This window comes from Equus caballus, chromosome X (genome assembly GCF_041296265.1).
Source record: "Equus caballus isolate H_3958 breed thoroughbred chromosome X, TB-T2T, whole genome shotgun sequence".
Taxonomy (NCBI): Eukaryota; Metazoa; Chordata; class Mammalia; order Perissodactyla; family Equidae; genus Equus; species Equus caballus.
Window position 1 is genome coordinate 140,159,319 of NC_091715.1, and position 21,919 is coordinate 140,181,237.

At 40.1% G+C, this 21,919-nt stretch overlaps 1 protein-coding gene across 10 annotated transcripts in view; it reads left to right on the forward strand.

Annotated features, from left to right (window-relative positions):
• The first annotated feature begins 309 nt into the window (after positions 1-309).
• LOC111771564 (gamma-aminobutyric acid receptor subunit alpha-3-like) overlaps positions 310-21,919 on the forward strand; it is a 52,785-nt gene continuing 31,175 nt past the window's right edge. For 2 of the 10 annotated variants that reach the window (XM_070257393.1, XM_070257400.1), the window contains exons 1-4: positions 329-597; positions 1,104-1,240; positions 2,013-2,075; positions 11,619-11,701. Coding sequence is in view for 4 of the 10 variants with exons in the window: in XM_070257391.1 (XP_070113492.1) it covers positions 1,134-1,240; positions 11,619-11,701 (190 nt within the window). In the remaining 6 variants the exon portion in view is untranslated. Of the gene's footprint in view, positions 613-1,102; positions 1,241-2,012; positions 2,076-11,618; positions 11,702-21,919 lie in introns of those variants that run through there. The other 8 variants (XM_070257395.1, XM_070257402.1, XM_070257399.1 and 5 more) reach the window with 7 other exon arrangements.

Here is a 21,919-nt window from a genome sequence, read left to right on the forward strand (position 1 = left end):
ACTGAAAGAGAATGGCATTTGGGCTGGTCTGCAAGGAAATGTGTGACTTTTATAGATAGTTGAGGGAAGGCAAGGGCTTCTAGGGGAAAGGCATAGCACGAGCAAAGGCAAAGAGGCTGGAAACTGCTGGTTAAGGACAGTGATTGCATCGCATCACAGCTCTTCCGAAACACCTGGAAAGATTCCCACAGCAACTCTCCAACTGTGAAGGGGCCCATGGGCCGCTGGGTGCGCGAGGCGGCGCCCGCTCTGCTGTGTCCCAGATCGCGCGAGGGCCTCGCTCCCCACCAGGCCCCGCCCCCGAGGGGCGGGGCGGGCGGGGGACGAAGAGCGCAAGCGCGCTCGTGCTCCGCCGGAGCCCCAGCCTGAAGAGCCACCTTTGGGTGGTTCCTGCGGACGGCCCTGGTTTCCCAGGCGGGGCTCGCGGTGGCGGCGGCGGCGGCGGCGGCGGCTCAGCCCTGCCCTCCCGCCGCAGCGTGTCGCCGTCGCCCCAGAACGGCTGCACCGGTGCCGAAATGCTGCCGCCCTGCCGGGGCCTGCTATGGCTTGGTCTGGTCTTGGGTTCCGTCTGCAGCTCCCTCGAGTCTGCGGCGCCAGGCGAGTCGGCCACAGGTTCCTCCCTCGCCCTCGCCCAGATTGCAGGACTCCCTCCCTCCTTCTCTGCCTACATCCATCCTTAACTGCCTTGCTCCTTCTCTGATACTGTTCCTTCTCCCATCCACTCTTCCCTGCCTCCATTCTTCACTCCTTTCCTTCCCTCCGACCCGCCATCATTTCTTCCCTCTGTCCAGCCTTCCCTCCATCCCTAAATTCTTCATTCCTTTCCTCTATCCTTCCTTCCCTCCTTCACTCTCTCTCTCTCCCTCATCCAGGCTTTGGCCATGGCCAAAGCCTAACCCTGCCACCCAAGACTGGGGCTTCCTCTGTACTCCCACTCCCACCCTCCCTGAGCCCCAGCCCTGGTCACCCTCTCCCTTGCTTGGCTGGCTGGGCTGTCAAGGTGCAGGGGCCAGCCTTGGGCCTCTCAGTACCCTACCACCTACCATGAGTAGGGGTTCAGTGTCAGTGCAGGTGATCTCACTGAAGCCCCTTCCCCCGTCCAGATCCTCTGAATGTCCTTCTGATCATCGTGGATGACCTGCGTCCCTCCCTGGGCTGTTATGGGGACCAGCTCATCAGGTCCCCAAACATCGACCAACTGGCATCCCACAGCCTCCTCTTCCAGAATGCCTTTGCTCAGGTATGTCTGGGGACCCCTAGGTGTGGATGTGTGCTTTGTGCACTGAGGGTTGGGGGATCCCTTCAGCTATTGTTAGATGGCACTGATTATGCCAGACATCTCTTTATTGGAGGGAGACATAGTCTGGAAAATGGCGTTTGAGAAGACCCAGGCGTCCACTGGCAAGGAAGCTTGTGCCTTCAAGCTTGGTGGAGGATATGCCCTTGGGTGGAGGATATGCCCTGGCTCTAACATGCTCGGGACGGTCCTGCCCAGCTTTCTTCCCCAAAGAGGGGATTGCCTGGTGCTGAGGAGGAAGGGGTGCTGCAGAATGCCATCCTCAGATCTGCTGACTGACCTTGGGCAGGTGCCAGCCTGCCAGCTTGCCATGGTTTTATGGTTTTAATTTGCATTTCCCTAATGACCAATGATGTTGAATATCTTTTCAAATGCTTATTATTCAACAGAATATCTTTTTATTAAATGTATATTTAAATAGTTTGCTCATTTTCAAATTGAGATGTTTTTCTTCTCATTTTTGAGTTGTAACAGTTATTTATGTTCTTAATACAAGTTCTTTATCAATATAAGATTCACAAATATAGTCACCGTTTTATGGCTGTCTTTTTATTTTCTTAATGTTATCTTTGGAAGAGCAAAAGGCTTACATTTTGATGAAGTCCAACTTAGCATATATTTTTAAAATTTTATGGCTCATGCTTTTGGTGTCTTATCTAAGAAATATTTGCCTGACTCAAGGTCACACAGATTTTTTTCTTGTGATTTCCTTTAGAAGTTCCAGTTCTTAAATTGTGGCCTGTGATCCACTGGAGTTGATTTTTGCTTATGATGTGAGGTAAAGTTCATTTTGTTTTTGGCATGTAGATAGCAAATTCTCCCAGCACCTTTATTGAAAAAGCTATCCTTTCTCTACTGAATTAGCTAATTAGCTTGGTACCTTGGTCAAAAATCAACTGACTATACATGTGAAAGTTTATTTCTGGACTTTCTATTCTTTTCCTTTTGTCTGTATTGTCTATCTTTAGACCAAACCCACACTGTATTTATTAGTGTAGCTTTATGGTATGTTTTGTCATTGGGAAGTGAAAACACTCATGATATTTTTTTCTTTAGAAAGATGTTTTGACCATTCTAGATCATTTGTATTCCCATATAACTTTTATGATTAGCTTGTCATCTTTACAAAAAGAGAAGCTTCTGAGATTTTGATAAGGAGTGTATTGACTTTGTAGATCAATTTGGAGAGAATCTTAACAATATTAGGACTTCTAGTTTATGAACATGTAATGTCTGAACATGTCATTTGCAATTAAAGACAGTTTTTTTCTTGCTTTCTCTTCTTTATGTCTTTAAGTTATTTTGCTTGCCTAAATTTTTAAACAGTTTTATTGAGATATGATTCACATGCCATATAATTCACCCTTTTCAAATACCCAATTAAATGGTTTTTAGTATATTCACAGATTTGTGCAGCCATCAACAATATCTAATTTCAGATCATTTTAGTTGCTCTAAAAAAGAAACTGCATACTCATTATCAGTCACTCCCCACTGCTGTCCTTTCTGCACTGTTTAAAATCTCCAGGACAGTGTTGAATAAGAGAGAGCAGACATCCTTGTCTTCTTCATGATCGTAGGGGGAAATAGTCTTTCATCATTAAGTGTGATGCTAGATGTAGATTTTTCATAAATGCCCTTTATCAGTTGAGAAAGTTCCCTTCTATTCCTAGTTTTTTGAGAGCTTTGGATCATGAATGGGTGTTGGATTTCATCTCCCTGCTTTTGCCCTTGCCCTCCTTCAATTTATTCTTCACACAGCTGTCAGAATAATCCTAAAATGTTGCTCAGATCAAGTCACCATTCTACTCAAAATCAAGCAAGACCTCCACATTTCACTTAGAGTAAAAGCCAAAATATCCTAGGAAGCCTCACACTATCTGATCCCTTCCCCATAGTTTTCTCTTTGAACTAATCTATTAGTCTTCCCCCTTGGTCTCTCAACTACAGTCACAGTGGCCTAGTTGCTATTCCTTGAACACACTGGGCACACTTCTACCTCAGGGCCTTTGCATTTGCTATTCCCTCTTCTTTGAACATTCTTTCTCCAGGTGTCCGCAAAGCTCACTCTCATTTCCTTCACGTCATTGCTCAGATGTCACCTGCTCAGTAAGGTATTCCTTGAAGACCCTTTTGAAAATTGCAATCCCTCCCCAATGTTTTCTACTTACATCTTATTATTCTTCCTGAGGCATACTACCTTTTAATATACTATATGTTACTTATCTTGTTTATTTTTTGTCTTTATTTAAATGTAAGCTCTAAAATGGCAACAATCTTGATATGTTACATTGCTTAGAATGATACCTGGCACATAGTAGGTGATCAACATTTGTTGAACACCAATGAGCGAGGAAACTTTTAGTCAGCTCTGTCCCAGACTTGTTGGGTGATTTTGTCAATTTCCTTCCCTTCTGTTTTATCATATGTAAAATATATGAGGGGATAAAAATGGATTTCTGTAAGGCTCTTCCAGCTCTGAAATTCTAGGAAAGAGGTTATATGCCCATTGAAGAGGATAGGTTGAGATATTATATTGTTAAGAAATCATGTTAAGATGCTATTTTTCCTGGAACCCTGGGACTACCTGAACCCTGGCTTGCCCAGCCTACACCTCCTCTCTGCAAGGTCCCCATAGAAATACACGTGTTTAGGAACGAAAATTCATTCATTCATTCATTCAGTAGATATATATTGAACATCTACAGTGTGCTGGGTACTGTGCTAGGCTCCTGGCACACATCAAAGAGAAAAGAAGACAAAAATTCATAACCTTGTCGTGAGGAGAGAAAAAATTTGATAATAGAAAAAATAAATTGTATGGCACGTTATATGTTAGGTGCTCTGGGAAGAGCAAAAGCATGGTAAGTCTTCCTAACCATAGTGTGGATAGGACACTGAGTGGAGGTCAGGGTGGGCCTCGTTTAGAAGATAATAATTAAGCAGAGATTCGAAAGAGATACAAGAGCATAGTGAGTGCAAAGGCCATGATGTAAGAAAGCCTGCCGAGTTGGAAGAGCAGCAAGAAAGCCAAAGCAGGCTGAGCAAGAGAGAGCACAGTAGGAGATAGGCCACAGAGGAACAGAAGACAAGATCATGCAAGACCCTGTAAACCGTGACAAGGACTTTGGCGCTTTCTCTGGGTAAGATGAGGAAACACTAGAAGGCCGTTGTGTAGAGAACAGACTCTAAGGGCAAAGGGTGAAGACAGAGAGACCAGTTAGGGCGCCATGGCAGTAAGAAAACTAACTTGTTGCTGTGGTGAAAGGAAAACCAACTGTGGAGCAGCAAAGGGTAGGGTGACATGGGAGCAAGGGTGCTACAAAGCCCAGTGAAATGAGGGCAATAACTGAGAGGGGTGTGTGTGTGTGCGTGTGCACGTGCACACAGGGCTGAAAAGGGCCTCCTTCCCATCTGCATTCCCATCTTTATCTCTCACCCCAGAAGAAGGGGATTTCCTGGATCGCCTCTTCCTTCCTATCTGGTGTTTGCATAGGAATCAAAGCAGGCCAAACGCCGGACTGGGACTGAAGTCCTATGATCTGAATGTCACATTTTGAGCGGGTCTCTGATCTTTTTTGAAAAGCCCACTAAAGACTATTTGCTGTACTGTGAAAATTATTCATCTTGCATAACTGAAACTTAGTACCCTTTCACTAATACCTCCCCACTGCCCCAACCCAGCACCTGGCAAACACGAGTCTACTCTCTGCTTCTATGAGTTTGACTGTTTTAGATTTCAGATGGCAGGACTTCCTTCTTTTTAAGGCCGAATAATATTCCATTGTATGTATATACATTTTCACTTTTATTGAAGTAACTTTGGTTTATAACATTATATAGATTTCAGGTGTACATCGTTATATTTTGACTTCTGTATAGACTGCATCATGTCCACCACCAAAAGTCTAGTTGCCATCTGTCACCATACAAATGTCCTCCTTTACCTCTTTCACGCTCCCCCTCCCCCTTTCCTCTCTGGTAACCACCAGTCTGTTCTCTGTATCTATGTGTTTATTGTTGTTTTGTAATCTTACACATATAAGTGAGATCATATGGTATTTATATTTCTCTGACTTATTTCACTTAGCATAATTCCCTCAAAGTCCATCCATGTTGTGGCCAAAGGCACAAATTTGTCTTTTTTATGGCTGAGTACTATTCCATTGTATATATATACACCATATCTTCTTTATCCATTCATCAGTTGGTGGGCACTTGGATTGCTTCCACATCTCGGTTATTGTGAATAATGCTGGGATGGACATACGGATGCATAAATCTCTTTGAATTGTTGATTTTATGTTCTTTGGATAAATACCCAGTAGTGGGATAGCTGGAGTGTATGGTATTTCTATTTTTAATTTTTTGAGAAATCTACATATTGTTTTCCATAGTGGCTCCACCAGTTTGCATTCCCACCAGCAGTGTATGAGGGTTCTCTTTTCTCTAAATCCTCTCCAACATTTATTATTTTCTGTCATGTTAATTATAGCCATGCTGATGGATGTAAGGTGAAATCTCGTTGCAGTTTTTATTTGCATTTCCCTAATAATTAGTGATGTTGAACATCGTTTTGTGTGCCTGTTGGCCATCTGTATATCTTCTTTGGTAATATGTCTGTTCATATCCTCTGCCCATTTTTTGATTGGGTTGTTCATTTTTTTGTTGTTGAGTTATATGAGTTCTTTACATATTTCGGATTTTAACCCCTTCTGGATATATGGTTTGCAAACATCTTCTCCCAAATGGTAGATTGTCTTTTCATTTTGTTGTTGGTTTCCTTTGCTGTGCAGAAGATTTTCAGTTTGATGTAGTCCCATTTGTTTTTTCTTTTGTTTCTCTTGCCTGAGGATACATATCCAAAAAGATATTGCTAAGGCCAAAATCAAAGAGCATACTGCCCATGTTTGCTTCTAGGAGTCATATGGTTTCAGGTCTTACATGCAAGTTTTTAATCCATTTTGAGTTAGTTTTTGTGTAGGGTGTAAGATAGTTGTCTACTATCATTCTTTTGCATGTGGCCATCCAGTTTTCCAAGCACCATTCATTGAAGAGACTTTCCTTTCTCCATTGTATGTTCTTGGCTCTTTTGTCAAAAATTAGCTGTCCATAAATATGTGGGCTTATTTCTTGGCTCTCAATTCTGTTCCATTGATCTGTGCATCTGTTTTTTTGCCAGTACCATGCTGTTTTGATTACCGTAACTTTTCAGTATACTTTGAAATCATGGAGTGTGACATCTCCAATTTTGTTCTTTTTCCTCTGGATTTCTTTGGCTATTTGGGGTCTTTTGTTGTTCCACATAAATTTTAGGATTTTTTGTTCTATTTCTATGAAAAAGTGTCATTGGGATCTTCATAAGGATCACATTGAATCTGTAGATGGCTTTAGGCAATATGGACATTTTAACTATGTTAATTCTTCCAGTACATGAGCACAGAATATCTTTCCATTTCTTTGTGTCTTCTTCAATTTCTTTCAACAATGTCTTATAGTTTTCAGTGTACAGGTCTTTCACCTCCTTGGGTAAATTTATTCCTAGGTATTTTGTTCTTTCTGTTGCAATTGTAAATGAGATTGTATTCTTTTTTTTTTTTTTTTCTGAGGAAGATTAGCCCTGAGCTAACTGCTACCAATCCTCCTCTTTTCTCTGAGGAAGACTGGCTGTGAGCTAACGTCCATGCCCATCTTCCTCCACTTTATATGTGGGACACCTACCACAGCATGGCATGCCAAGCAGTGCCATGTCCACACCGGGATCCAAACTGGAGAACCCTGGGATGCCAAGAGGCAGAACATGTGAACTTAACCACTGCACCACCGGGCCGGCCCCTGGGATTGTATTCTTGATTTCTCTTTCTGCCCGTTCGTTGTTAACAATAGAAATGCAACTGATTTTTATATGTTGATTATGTACTTTGAAACTTTACTCTATTTGTTAATTATTTCCTTTAGTTTTTTGGTGTATTCTTTAGAGTTCTCACTATATAAAATCATGTCATCTGCAAATAGTGACAGTTTTACTTCTTTATTCCCAATTTGGATATCTTTCATTTCGTTTTCTTGCCTAATTGCTCTGGCTAGGAATTCTAATACTATGTTGAATAAGAGTGGCAAGGGTGGGCATCCTTGTCTTGTTCCTGTTCTTAGGGGAATAGCTTTCAGTTTTTCATCATTGAGTATGATGTTGGCTATGGGTTTGTCATATATGGCCTTTATTATGTTGAGATACTTTCCTTCTATACCCATTTTATTGAGAGTTTTTATCATAAATGGATGCTGAATCTTGTTAAATGCTTTCTCTGCATCTATTGAGATAATCTTCTGATTTTTATTCCTTATTTTGTTAATGTGGTGTATTACGATTATGTTGAACCATCCTTGCATCCCTGGAATAAATCTCACTTGATTGTAGTATGAGCCTTTCCATGTATTGTTGTATTCCATTTGCTAGTATTTTGTTGAGCATTTTTGCATCTATGTTCATCAGCAGTATTGGCTGTAATTTTCATTTTTGTGTTGCCCTTGTCTGGTTTTGGTATCAGGGTAATGTTAACCTTGTAAAATGAGTTAGGAAGCATCCCCTCTGATTTTTTGAAAGAGTTTGTGAAGGACAGGTATTAAATCTTTGAATGTTTGGTAGAATTCACCAGAGAAGCTGTCTGGTCCTGGAATTTTGTTTTTTGGGAGGTTTTTGATTACTGTTTCAATCTCCTTACTAGTGATTGGTCTATTCAGATTCTCTATTTTTGCTTGATTCAGTTTTGGAAGGATGTATGATTCTAAGAATTTATCTATTTCCCTTGGTTATCCAATTTGTTGGCATATAGCTTTTCATGGTATTCTCTTATAATCCTTTGTATTTCTGTGCTATCCATTGTAATTTCTCCTCTTTTATTTCTGATTTTATTTATTTGAGCCTTCTATCTTTTTGTCTTAGTGAGTTTAGCTAAAGGTTTGTCAATTTTGATTATGTTTTCAAAGAACCAGCTCTTGAGTTCATTGATCTTTTCTATTGTCTTTTTAGTCTCTATTACATTTATTTCCACTCTGACTTTTCTTATTTCCTTCCTTCTACTGACTTTAGGCTTTGTGTGTTCTTCTTTTTTCTAGTTCCTTTAGGTGTACTGTTAGATTGTTTATTTGAGATTTTGTTTCTTGACACAGACCTATATTGCTATAAACTTCCCTCTTAGTCAGAGGCAAGAGTCACACGCACACCTCTGTTGCTGCCCACCAGGTTCTCTGAGGCTGGGGGTGACTCACTCAGCTGCCATGGCCAGGGGTCCAGGAGCCTGGGTACCACCTCTTCTGTTCCCCCATTTGGCCTCCTCTATGTGCTCCAATCCACCCACCTTTGTATGTACTGATGTGTGGCTCTCTCTGGCATTCTGCTGTGTTGGGCAATGTAGCCTTTGTTGGGTTATGGATGTTTTGCTTGCTGTAGATTGAAGGGGAGAGACAAAGGGATCCTCTTTACAGCACCATGATGATCTGTATATACATTTTCTTATGAATTCATCTATCGATGGATGCAGGTTGCTTCCATGTCTTGGCTATTGTGAATAGGGCTGCAGTGAACATGGTAGTGCAGATCTCTCTCTGAGATCAAGATTTCAATTTCTTTGGACATATATGCCCAGAAGTGCGATTGCTGCATCCTATGGTAGTTCTTTTTTAATTTTTTGAAGAACCTCCATACTGTTTTCCATAGAGGCTGCACCAATTTACATTCAAACCAACAGTGCACAAGGGTTCCCTTTTCTCTACATCCTCACCAACACTTGTTATCTTTTGTTTTTTTTTGATAATAGGCATCCTAACAGGTGTGAGGTGACACCTCATTGTGGTTTCAATCTGCCTTTCCCTGTTTATTAGTGATGTTGAGCATCTTTTCATATACTTGTGGCCATTTGAATGTCTCCTTTGGAGTAATGTGTATTCAGGTCCTTTACCAATTAACAATACTGTATTGTATACTTAAAATTTTGTTAAGTGGATAGATTTTATGTTTAGTGCTCTTGTCACACAATATAATAATAAGAAGAATAAAAAGAGGGTGAGAGAAAATATTTGGAGGGTATGAATATGTTTATGGCATAGATTGTAATGATGAGTATATTAGCCTGAGTATAGTCAGGGTGCTTTCTGCTGCAGGAAAAGCTTGAAGGGGTCTTTAAAGTTGTAGCAAGGTGGAAAGAAGGCGAGAAAGGCAGACAGTATGACACCGGAGATCAAAGAGCATTAGGATGTGTTTAAGAACCAATGAAATGAGTACAGCATAATTTGGCTTGTGAAGTTCTCTGCCACCACTAACATCTGCTTCCTCCTCTCTGCTCTGTGCTTAGGTGGGATGGGCAAGAAGTGGATGGGAAGGAAGACAGGAAAGTTATTATAAATCAGTTCTGCTCCTAACCAGAAATCAGTACCTTTTGCATCTTGCTTTGATAATCCATTTGTCGTGGTCTTATTTGCCATGTCCCCAGGACTGCTAGGTAGACATAAAGTAATTTCCCTTTGGCATTGCTCATAAGAAGCAATATCTTGGAAATACTAATATAAATGGAGAGAAGAAACACAATTTTATTTATTAAGCCCTCATGGAATTTTTTAAGTATCCAACACAGGGAGCAGTTTCTTAGTGAAATACATTTCTCTTGTGTCAGATTCTTTGAGTCTTGAATTCCTCTTTATGCCTTAATAATAAAGAGTAGATTGGTGGGATTTTGTAGGCTGACTTGAGAATTGAGCTTTTGTCCAAAAATCATGGGATATTTTGTAAATATCCAAGGGATTAGTTAGAACTGCAAGAACACCTGACCTCTACTTCCAGCCTCTTACTATTTAGAGAGGGAAACTGAAAACAAGGGATGGGTAGGTATTTGCTGAAGGGCATACACTTGGTGTCCACCTTTCAGCCTAGGGTTCTTGCTAATACACACCTGAGTATGTTTGCTTTAGTCAGTCTGCTTTGAGAAATATCTAATATCGCTGCTCTGATCATTTGTGAGGCATCACACATTCATCAGGTTTAACAATTAGCCAGGATGGGAGATGCTGCCCAGTTGGCCACCTAGAACACCAAGAGGATGGCAAGGATTGAATCCAATATAACCAGAGGTATACAGGTTATCTAGAAATAGTTACTCAGAGCTAGGCTCCAAAGAACACTGAATTTTTGCTGTGTGGGTTCCATTTCTACATAGGAGGCTATTGTCTATGCCAAGAACAGCTGAGGCTCAAAAAACTCGAAATCAATCAGAGGAGTAATCTTAGAATAGATTTCTTAGACAGACTAAAGCAGGAGAATGAGTATGGGCATGGCAAATAACAACCCCATCCAGATTTCCATTGAGGAATCCACGCACAGTCTCTCCTATATGTTTTCCCTGTGAAGACAGCATGAGCTCTTCAGACTTGACCGCTGAGGTTACTGATGTCCTCAACCACCTTTGTATTTTATTTTTTGGCTGGGAAAGATTTGCCCTGAGCTAACAGCTGTTGCCAAACTTCCTCTCTCTTCTTTTTATCTTGTTTTCCCTGCCCAAAGCCCCAGTACATAGTTGCATATTCTGCTTATAAGTCCTTCTAGTTCTTCCATATGAGTCGCCAACACAGCATGGCTGCTGACAGACAAGTGTGTGGTTCTGCACCTGGGAACTGAACCTGGACCACCAAAGTGGAGCATGCCAAACTTTAAACAATAGGCCATCCAGGCTGGCTCTGTATTTTTATTTTCTGGCCAGCTGCCGTGTGTGGGTGTGTATGAGTGTACAAGTGTGGATGTATTCTCCAAGAGCCATCTCCTTCAAAGCTATAGCAGTTGCTATGAGCAGCAGAACCATCTCTTGTGCTTGTTCATTATCAGGGTAAAAATTTTCTTTCTATGTATCTCTCCTCTCCAGTGCACTCTTTAAATTGGTTAACTCACACGATAGCCTGCTGAGGATAATTATTTCAGAAATAATTAAACTGCTATCAAGAGCGAATGAGTCAGGACCTGGGGTTTTTAGGCTTCAGTGGGAGGGTGGCTAAGGGAGCTCAGCTAGGTCAGATAAGTTACGTTTGATTTTCTAAAGGTGGTAAGATGGGATTTAGATCTGATCTAAAAATCTGAACACTGAATGCTGCTTTGAGAGCCTATCTAGTTCATGCAATTCATCCCTCGTGTTCATAAGAACTTGGTTCTCAGTGAACCTAAACAAACAAAACCCCACTATACCTAGGAGAATGCCATAACTGGTGAATGGGAACTCAGCTCCATGTTTAATGGCATTCATTTTAGCTTAATTTCATTTTCTGTTCTCCTTTCTTTTAGGTTAACAATTCATGCTGAGTGCCCCATGCATTTGGAAGATTTTCCTATGGATGTGCATGCCTGCCCACTGAAGTTTGGAAGCTGTACGTATTTTCTCACTTTTCTGCTTGCCTGGTCTTCTTCTAAAAGAAACTGAATATTTCCTATTCTGTCCTCTAGTAGTTTCTAAAGCCATTTCTAAAGCCTAGGCATTTAATCCAGGCTGCTATGGGAGTGGGGAAGGGAGTGGGGTTGAGTAGTACTAACTGATCAGGAGCGGGAGACAGCCTTTCATAGAGTTTTCATTCTAGACAGCAAACCTTATTTTACCATGTGAGACTCATTTCTCTCTCATTAGACTGAAACATTAACATCTGTTTCCTAAATTGTCCAGAAGACACAGCAAGAGAGAGCTGATATTCAGTAGCAGCTTCTAAGGACAAAATCCCTCAAATAGAATGTGTTTCTATTTTTGAAATGCCAATTCCACCTGCATCCTCATATACTTCCATCCAATTCTCTACAGTAAATGGTGGACAAGAAGAGACTCGAGATTTTCTCATTTTTAGAGAGTATTGCCTTTTCCAGTAGCTGTAAATCTGACAAAATGAGTAGATACATAGCCCATTTTCAAATGAATTAGAAAAATCAAAATAGAACAGAATTTGGGCAAGTTTCTGACTCTAAGAATTTCAGAGTAAATTTCCTATAGGGAGGTATCAGAGCAATATCTCAAGGTCTGTGGCGATCATCCCTAAATTAGATTTAGCTCTGTATTTTGAAGTAGAAAGTGCATTTAAAAAGACAAAAATAGGGGCCAGCCCGGTGGTGTACTGTTTAAGTTTGCGCGCTCCACTTCAGTGGCCCAGGGTTTGCAGGTTTGGATCCCGGGCGTGGACCCAGCACCACTCATCAAGCCACACTGTGGCGGCATCCCACATAAAATAGAGGAAGATTGGCAGAGATGTTAGCTCAGTGACAATCTTCCTCAAGCCAAAAGAGGAAGATTGGCAACAGATGTTCACTCAGGGCCAAGCTTCCTCACAAAAGAAAAGACACAAATAACTACATGTTATATATTTTTTCAATCATTGCCAAATAATTACAGATTGTCTCTTATGTGACAGGCTCTATTCTAGGAGATTGGAATGCATCCATAAATAAAACAAAGACCTTGCACTTATGAAATGATATTATAGAGGAGAGAGTGATGGTGAAAGATAAAAGAAACAATGGATTAAAAAGTAAAGTATAAAGTATGTTGTAAAGTGAGAAGCACCATGGGAATACATAAAAGTACCGCAGAATAAGGGGGGTCAGTCACGTCTAGGTGGAGGATAGGCATTGCCACTGAAATTTAAAATAGGGTGATCAGCATAGGCCTCTTTGAAAAAGTGACATTTGAGCAGAAATTTTAAGGAGATACAAGGGTTAACAGTGCAGATATCGGACAAAATCATGCTCCGGGTAGAGGGAACAGGCAGGGAAAAGATCCTGAGTGAGAAAAGTGTCTGACTTGTTCAAGGAACATCAAAGTGGCCAGTATGACTGGACAGAGGGAGTGAGGGGGAAAGCACTGAGAGAGGATGAGATCAATGAGGGAGCCAGGTAATCTAGAGTCTTGTAGGACATTAAAGGGCTTTGAATTTTATTCTGAGGGAAAATGGGGAGTGATTCCAGTTTGGGAACAGAATAATTACATTATCTTACATCTTAAAAGAATCATTATGGACACTCTTTTAAAACTGTAAGTATGGGAAGGATAGAAGCAGGGAGTCCAGTTGAGAGGGTATTGCTCTATTTCAGATGAGAGATGATAACGGTTCCGATCAGAGTGATGTTGGTAAAAGTGGTGAGAAGTAGCTTGATTCTGGATGTATTGTGAAGGGTGATCCAAAAGGATCTTGCAATAAATTACATGTATAATATTAGAAAAAGAACTCAAGGGTGACTTGTAGATTTTTGTCCTACTAGATTTACTATCAAATTAGATGGCTATTCCTTTCACTCCCGGTAGGACAGAGTTGTTTGTGGGTGAAAAGTGCTCCCCTCATGAAAAATTAGAAAACCTAGAACTGTAGAAGCAACAAGGATTGTAGAGACTGAAATTCTGGAGAAAGGGTTACCTCTCTTGGACGAATTTGTCACCTGCAGCTTCTTCATTCATGGTGGAACTTGTCAATTCTGGCCTTGAATTGAAGCTTGGAATTTAAGTTCTGCCCCAGCTGTAGGGCTGCTACTGGAGGATAGAAACAAAGCAACAGTTTTGATGGTCACATAGAGATCAAGTGATAAAAGTAGAGATCTAGAAGGTTTCAAACACTTAACTGATACCCCTTTCAAGACAGTTGCTGAATTTTGAATTTGCACAAATCATAAGGCTAAAAGTTAATATGAAAACCTTTCAAAAGTAGAGCTGGCTTTCCTTCAGTCTCCCAATGCTATCAAAAAGAAGACATGCCAGGCTATCTGTTTAAAACCCTAGAGAAGCTATGTTCTAGTTACAAGGGAACAGCAGAGACAGACCAGGTTTAACCAAAACTACAACCCAGCTCAGTCCCTTATGGCATTAAGGTGATAATTCTCCCACACTATCTGCCTAGCAAAGAAAAGAATAAAGTTTCTCTGGTGGAAGTTAATATCACTTGAAAACTCTACAGTTTTATTACACGATGTCTGGAATTCAATAAAAAATCATCAGGCATACCAATAGGTAGGACCATATGACCTAAAACCAAGATTTAAAAACAAAAAAACAGAATATGGAAACAGACCTCCAGGTGATCCAGATATCAGAGTTTGTAGATAAGAACTTTCAAAAACATTGCTTAATATGTTCAAGAAAAAAGAATAAAAGATGAATAAAATATATAAAAGATAGGGAACTTCAACAGAAAATTGGAATCTATAAAGAAGAATAAATTGGAAATTACTTATTGGGAAGTATATATCCAAAATTCATAATTCAATGGATGCTTTTAACAAGCAGAAGATAGGATTAGAGAACTTAAAATTAGGTAATAGAAAATAGGAAACCTGAAGTGTAGAGAGACAAAACTACAGAATAGAGTAAGAAACATGTGGGACACAGTAAAATCAAGTGTATTGTGTAATTTTGCAGAAGAAAAACAAGAAGAAAAAGGAGCAAAAGCAATAATTAAGAAGCTAAAGGCCAATCATTTTTAAAACTGATGAGAGTTATCAATCCAAAGATTCAAGAAGTTGGTAAACACTAAGCAGGATAAATACAAAGGAAAACAACACTGATTCTAAAGTTTATATAGAATGTCGACAAAAATAATCCATAACCAATCTATAAATGAAAATTTGGGTGAGTTTATTCTGAGCTAAAATGTGAGGACCATGGCCTGGGGCCTTTCTTCCTGAAGGAAGAAAGGGCACCAAAGAAGTGAGGTATACAGAGTGGTTATATACCCCCAAACAGGATGCTTTACATATGATTGAAATGTCCCTCCCACAATAGTCACAAGATTGCCCTGTTGGCACAGCACTTGATGGACACAGCAGGTAGTGGGTCTGCTATCTCTGAGGGCGTAGCAGGAGGCAAATCTATTGTCTCGAGCTGGGTGGTCACAGGTGAGCACAGCAATCAGTTCCTAGCCTAAGGAAAAATGCTTAATCCTTAAGGGAATGCCAACATTGAGAGGGGGAGGGAAGTTGCACCTTTATCTCAAGGGCCTTTGTTCTTGCCATAGGGAAAATCTCAAGCAGATACACAATGCATGCTCAACAGCCATGGTCAGGCCCTTTTGGAAAGACAAGGTCAGGCCGAATTAGGTTTACACCAAATGGCTTCCTCATATTCTCCAATATATCCTATTGCTTGCCATTTTTATTTGTGAAAGCTATAGGTTTATTTTAAAGGTATAGGTATTACTGTTGCAAAGATAGACAAACAGACTAATGAGACATAACAGAAAGTCCAAAAACAGAGAGAGAGAAAGGGAGAGAGAGATCTTGACTTTTATCTCTCATCATACTCAAAAATAAATTCCAGATGTATTACAGATAGAAATGTCAAAGGATGAAAGGTAAAACAATAACGCTTTTACAAGAAAACATAAGAGAATACATTCGTGATCGTGGAAGAGGTAGGGATTACTTAAATAGAACATAGACTACTGCTTAGCCACAACGGTAAAACAGGATGACTTGGAATATATTAAAAATAAAGAAATTCTCTTTATTAAAAAACAATGGTGAAATGGCAAGCCACAGGGTGGGAGAAAATATTTGTATTGGATGTACATGACAAGTGACTCAACTCCATAATTATTAAGATCCCCATACAAATCTCTAAGGAGTAGTTAGAAACTTAAATAGAAAAAGAGGCCAAAGTGTTGAACACGCACTTTATAAAACAGGGTTTCCTGATCACACACACAGACATATAAAGTGATTAATTACTTTAGTCTTGAAAGATATAGAAGAAGAGATAACATTTCTTAGCTCATTCAATCAGGTCAGTGTTAGTCTGATACCAAAACCAAAGATCAAAAGAAAAGAAAACCACAGGCAAATATTCCTTATGAATATAGACGCAAAAACCTTCAAGAAAATACTAGCAACCTGAATTAAGCAACTTATAAAGGGAAAAATACACTATCTTTAAGTGGGATTTACCCAAGAAATATAAAGTTGACCTTAACATTCAAAAATCAATGTAATACATCATATTAATAGAATAAGGAACAAAAATCACTTGATCATCTCAATAGATGCAGAAACACATACATATACCCCATGCTAGAAATCCAAAATTTGTCCTGATTTGCCAGTAACTAGAGGTTATAACTTGTTCCATCACTTTGGGTAATTTAAGGTCCTGAGAAGTGTAAGTATTTGTTTTAGTTATAAACCTATATAATGTCTGTTTCCATTTGGTTTCGTATGTATACAAATCCTAGGCTATAGTTGTTAGGTTCATCAGAACCCCTGTATTTATACTGAATATGCCCAAACCAAACTGATTATTTTTTCTCTAAAACCTTCTTTTACGTTCCCTGTCTTGGTTTAGATCCTGTATTCTGGTTGTTACAAACCTCTTCAACCTCATCTCATATCTCTCGCTCCTTTGCTTTGGTCTTCTGCCGGTTCCTAGAACACTGCAGGATCTTTCCCACTTAGAAGCCTTTCCACTTGCTGTTTTATTTGACCTGAAATATTCTCCATCAAGCTCTGGCTCTTTCTCATTTTTTATGTTTCAGCTTAAAAGCCACTCCCTCAAAGAGGTCTTCTCTGATTACTGTATCTAATGAAACCCCTCCCTACCTCATAAACTCTGTTTTATTTTTTTCATAACATTTATCACCATCTGATATTATTTTCTTTATTGTTTACTTATTTATTGTCTTTTTCCACTAGACTATAAGCTCAATGAAGGGATGAGATCTCAAATGTCTTAAGACCTCTGTACTTTAACTACCTAATATAATGCCTTAATATTTGTTGAATGAGTAACTGACTGAATCAAGCAAGCAATGAGTCTCTGACACTATGAGTTCAGAGGGAATGTTTTCTCATCAGTACTATTGTAGCAAGATTGTTTTTAACTTCCCATTTTCCTGGGGCCTGACATATACCGCAGCTTGAGTAACAGAAGGAAGCATTTGGCAAAGCAGCTAAAGGCAGGGAGATGCTTGTGGCATCATACCCCATACAATATATGTGACAGTGCCATTCTGCAAGTGCAGTAGTTCTAATCGCCTGGTAGATATCCTTTCTACAGTACCGCCCCCAACAACTCCTCCATGAAAATAGAATGATTGGAACTGAGGAGTAGGACACTCTGGGAGGGAAGCTGAGGGGTTAAAGGAATCCAAGGGGTGTGGAGGAAGGAGAGAATGAGGCAAAGGCCTAAAGGGGAAGAGTTCTGTTCTCCACTGGATGAATGAATTCCATCATTATCCACACACTTAGAAAAGCTACAATCTCAGGGTCATCTAGAATCCTTCCTTTAACTTCCTCCTTTCCTTTCTTAGCCATCATGAAAACCACCTGTTATAAAATGTTCTACCTCTAAAATTTATTTTCAGTCCACTGTCTACTACCATAGATTATACCCTAAGGCTCACTCACACCAGATACTGTAACGGCCTTTTAACTGCGGTCTTGGCTCCAGTTTCACTCTTCCCAGCCGGTCATCTATACTGCAGCTACTACAATCCTTCCAAAGCATACATCTGGTCATGTCAGCTCTCTACTTAGACACGTCCACAGCAACTTATAAACTATGAACTAGACCCCTTGTTTCTTAGTTTGCGTAATTAGGGGTTTTATGTTACCTCAGCTTCTCTCTAGCCTGTAAGTCCAGGGATATCATTAATTCCCTTAACACTCCATATTCTTGCCTGCTTTTTGCCTTGCTGTGTTGTTCTTTGCTAGGAATGTCCTTCTTTTACCTACTAAAGGTGGCCTCAACTTGTGAGTACCGTCAACTTTATGAGTCCTCTAACACTCCACCCTGGGCAGAAGCAACAGTGCCCCGCTCTGGTTTCATTTAACACGTATTTTTGTTCCACTGGTGTGCATACTTTTCCTGTTCAGGCTTGTACTATAACTATTGTGCACCCTCTGTCTCCCCCAGTAGATTGTCGGCACCCTGATGGCAGTTACTGTGCTTTATTAAGCTTTGTTTACCAGTACAGGGTAAGGCTGTGAGAAGACAATCAAGTAGTTTTCATTTTGTTTTTCAAATTTATTTCTCCATCTTCCTTCTCTTCCTTTATTAGATTATGCCTTTCCTGCTTTGACTTCCATCATATGAGAATATTTTTTCTTCCATAAATCTCTCTGTTCCCATACATTATTGTCATAGAAATGAAACTATTGCTTTTTGCATAAAGCAAGTTGCCACTCTGGGCCCAGTGAAGTGTCTAAGGTACTCGTAGCTGCACAATTTATTGTCACATTTGTGCTAGACCATGCTAGGAATTTAGGGCTAATATTCAAGATTGCATGCTCAAGGTACTCAGCTTAAGTTAAGAGATCCAGCAAGAAATTCTTTTTCTTTCTTAGGGGTTGAAACTCTTCCATCCCAAACACTTTCACGAGCAGACATGTTCTAGTTTTTACATTATCAAACTCTTGGGTGTACCGAGAACATTGCATTGTCCTTTAAACAGAGGGACTGACAACCACCTGAACAGCAAAGATAATAAGACATATTCATGTGATTCTCTGCTTAAGAGTAGTGGAACCCCAAGCAGATATACTAAAGATGGAAGGTAGTGGGGAAAATGAGAGGACAAGGGCCTTGTGAAATCACATTGCACAAATAGCCGTGGGACAGTCCTTACTTAATAGATTTTAGGTAAGGGTGTCAGAAGAGTCCTGAGGAGAGGATTTCCCTTTCTTCTTGGTGACAGAAATATAAAGATCTATAATTCCACCTGGGAGCCCTAGGATACCCCACAGGCAGGAGAGGATGCTTTGTTTCCAAGGCTGAATCACAAAAGACGGTCGCCATCTATAGGAGAAAGTCTCTAGACCAGAGGCTGCAAATTGGTGGTTTGCAGATGTGATTTGTTTGATCCATACAGTTTACAACTTTTTAAATTATTTGTCAAGATTTGAAATTTAGGAGCTGTCGTATAAAATTTCAGATTTGTTTATTTTTTATGAAATCAGAAGATCTGACAGCATCGGGTTCAAATTCCCACCTGGCCACAATCAGCTGGGGCGGAGTAGAGGCTGCCCCTTGTAGAGGGGCACAGCTTGCCCATTCCTCCAAGTCTCCATCACTTTCTGCTCTCTTCCTGAAAACAGGGTCCAGTGTCAGTTGCCGTTAATCAACTCACTTGCACTCTTGTTTTACATATTGTCGAATTAAGAGCTCCCAGTAGAGTCAAGAAGAAAGTGACATAGTTCTTGTACCCATAGCTATCAAAATTTTTAAAACTAAAAGACAGACTGAGAGGACTGTGTTTCAAAAAAGATGGGAGAGTTTGCAGTTCCGTGTAGAGATGAAGAATATTTCTACATCTTTACTATGCATACAAAGTATGCCTTTGTTGAAAAATAAAACTTCAGATATCAACATTATGCAATCCATTATAAAGAACTGTAATTGATATATAAAAAAGATGTACAATGAAAATCTTAGTTAACTTTAAAGAACAAACTGAAAGTTCAACAGATTTGGTATTTGAAGGCCTACACTAAGTGTTGCTGGGAAATGTAGTTATGCGTTAAGCAACAAAACTTCCCAGGCATGAAAATATTCTATAAATGCCAAATTTATTAAAATGTCTATTAATTGCAGCAGAAATTATATATTGAACTACAAGTATTTTTGTCAGTGTGTTGAAGAAATGGCTGAGACTATATATAGGGCATAGTATGTGGAAAAGTTAGATTTCTTGTGGCATTTTCTTTTGTAGCTCTGGAGAGCACAGATACGGAAAATACCATAGAGTTATGCATGATTTCAATGAGAATTTTGATGTGAATGAAGACCTTTTTGGCATATTGACCATTCCAAGCAAATCAGGAAATGGTTTCCTTAGGTATACTGAAAAAAGTCCTAAGAAGATCACAGTTTACATGTAAGGAAGTGTTAATGTCAGACTGTTACGAAATGTATATCCAACATGGCAATGTTTTGTAGGGACACAGAATTTATGTTTGTTCTTTGGTAGATATATTAGGAAGTATTCGCTTTGTGGTAAAAGGTTTAAATAGAGCACATTATGGACACGGAAGCTGCCACCATGAGCTGGAGACCGCACCACTGACTTGAACAACAGACAGCTCAAACCTTGGATGAAATGGGTGAACAGTATGCTGGTCAGCTTCCCTTTGTGAGCCTAGGTGCCTGAGTGAGGGCAAGGTGCTCACTCCAGATATAAAACCCACTGTGCAAAGAGTCGATCCATGTCTGGAAAGAAAACAACTCTCTTCCTTTAAGGCACTAAAATGAAATAACCTTACTCCTCATTCCCTCACCACTTCCCTTACCCACAACACGTCTTAAAACTAATCCGTACTAAATTCCGTACATTGGAATTCCAAACACAAGACCTAACATTAACACCCTTGTGCAGAAGAAAAGGTGGCAGGTTTCTGGTTTGCAAATCAAAGTGGTTATAAGTTTCAAAAGAAAATTCTAATCATTAATTATTGCCATTTTTAATTTTAAAATTTTTTTTAATTTAAAATATCCCTAATATGATTTTTTAGAATCTTATATGCCCACCCCATAATTAATTAAAGAAAATTTTATTACATTTCTGGCAGTTTATTTTTATTACAGCTGGCCTGATTTACTCATTTAAGATATCTCTCTAGCTCTTATAGGCATTTGAATTTGTGACATCCGCACTAGATAACATTATACCCATTCTTCCCTTGCCCCTACTCTCTACCCTCCAAGAGGAGGAAAAGCTTGACCATTTATTGGCAATCTAGAAGACTGTGAGTCATTGAAGGAAGAGAGCACTTTGGGTTCATTTCTGTATATCCAGCGTAAACCATAGTATTTAGTCAATGAGTGTTTATTAGATGGATGGATAAACGTACTTCAATTGAAGACAGACATACCCAGAATTGTTTGGGGATGGAAGTTGTATTTCAGTATCATGCAAGTTGAGTGTCAAGGATAAAATCTTGCCAGCTCCTCTCAATGGCTAATTCTTGGACATTGATAAATGGAACTCAGAGACTTGTTCTATAGGCTTAAGTCCTATCTGTTCGGAAGCTGACCAGTTGCAGGGGCTTGAGGCAGGAGGCGCCCTGAATCCCGACTAATCTTAGGGTTTTAGGCAAAGTGGAGTAAATCTTGAGGCCCACATATCTTACAATACTTTTTGCCTTGAAACGATGGGAACTTTCAACACTTATCTCTGTGGAAGATCTCTGAACCCACAATTAAAAATGAAGTAGGGTACTCTTGTCTTTTTATTTCATTATCTGGACACTGCTCTTCCCTCTCCTTGTGATGTGGCAGTATGTCACCTTGCCCGTGCCCTGTTCTCCCTCCACCCTAGGACCAGGAGAGGGTACCTTAAAAAAAGCAGCATTTGAAATAGACTTAAAGAATAACAAGATTTAGAGATTTGGAATTTGGTATGGGGAAAGGCTACTCTCGAGAAAGGAAATACGGAGGTGTCAAGAGGCCAGAGGTATTTGAGAACACAATCTGTTGGAAAAACTTCAAGTTCACAGTAAGAGGTGGAGGCGATAGAGTCTGGGGCTGCAGGGGTGTGGGCTGCCTCCTCGGAGGGGATTCTGGGGTCAGGTGCTTGGAGCCGGTAGTGGCTGGACCTGTAGCAGCCAAGCAGGCACTGTGTATGGCTGGCCAG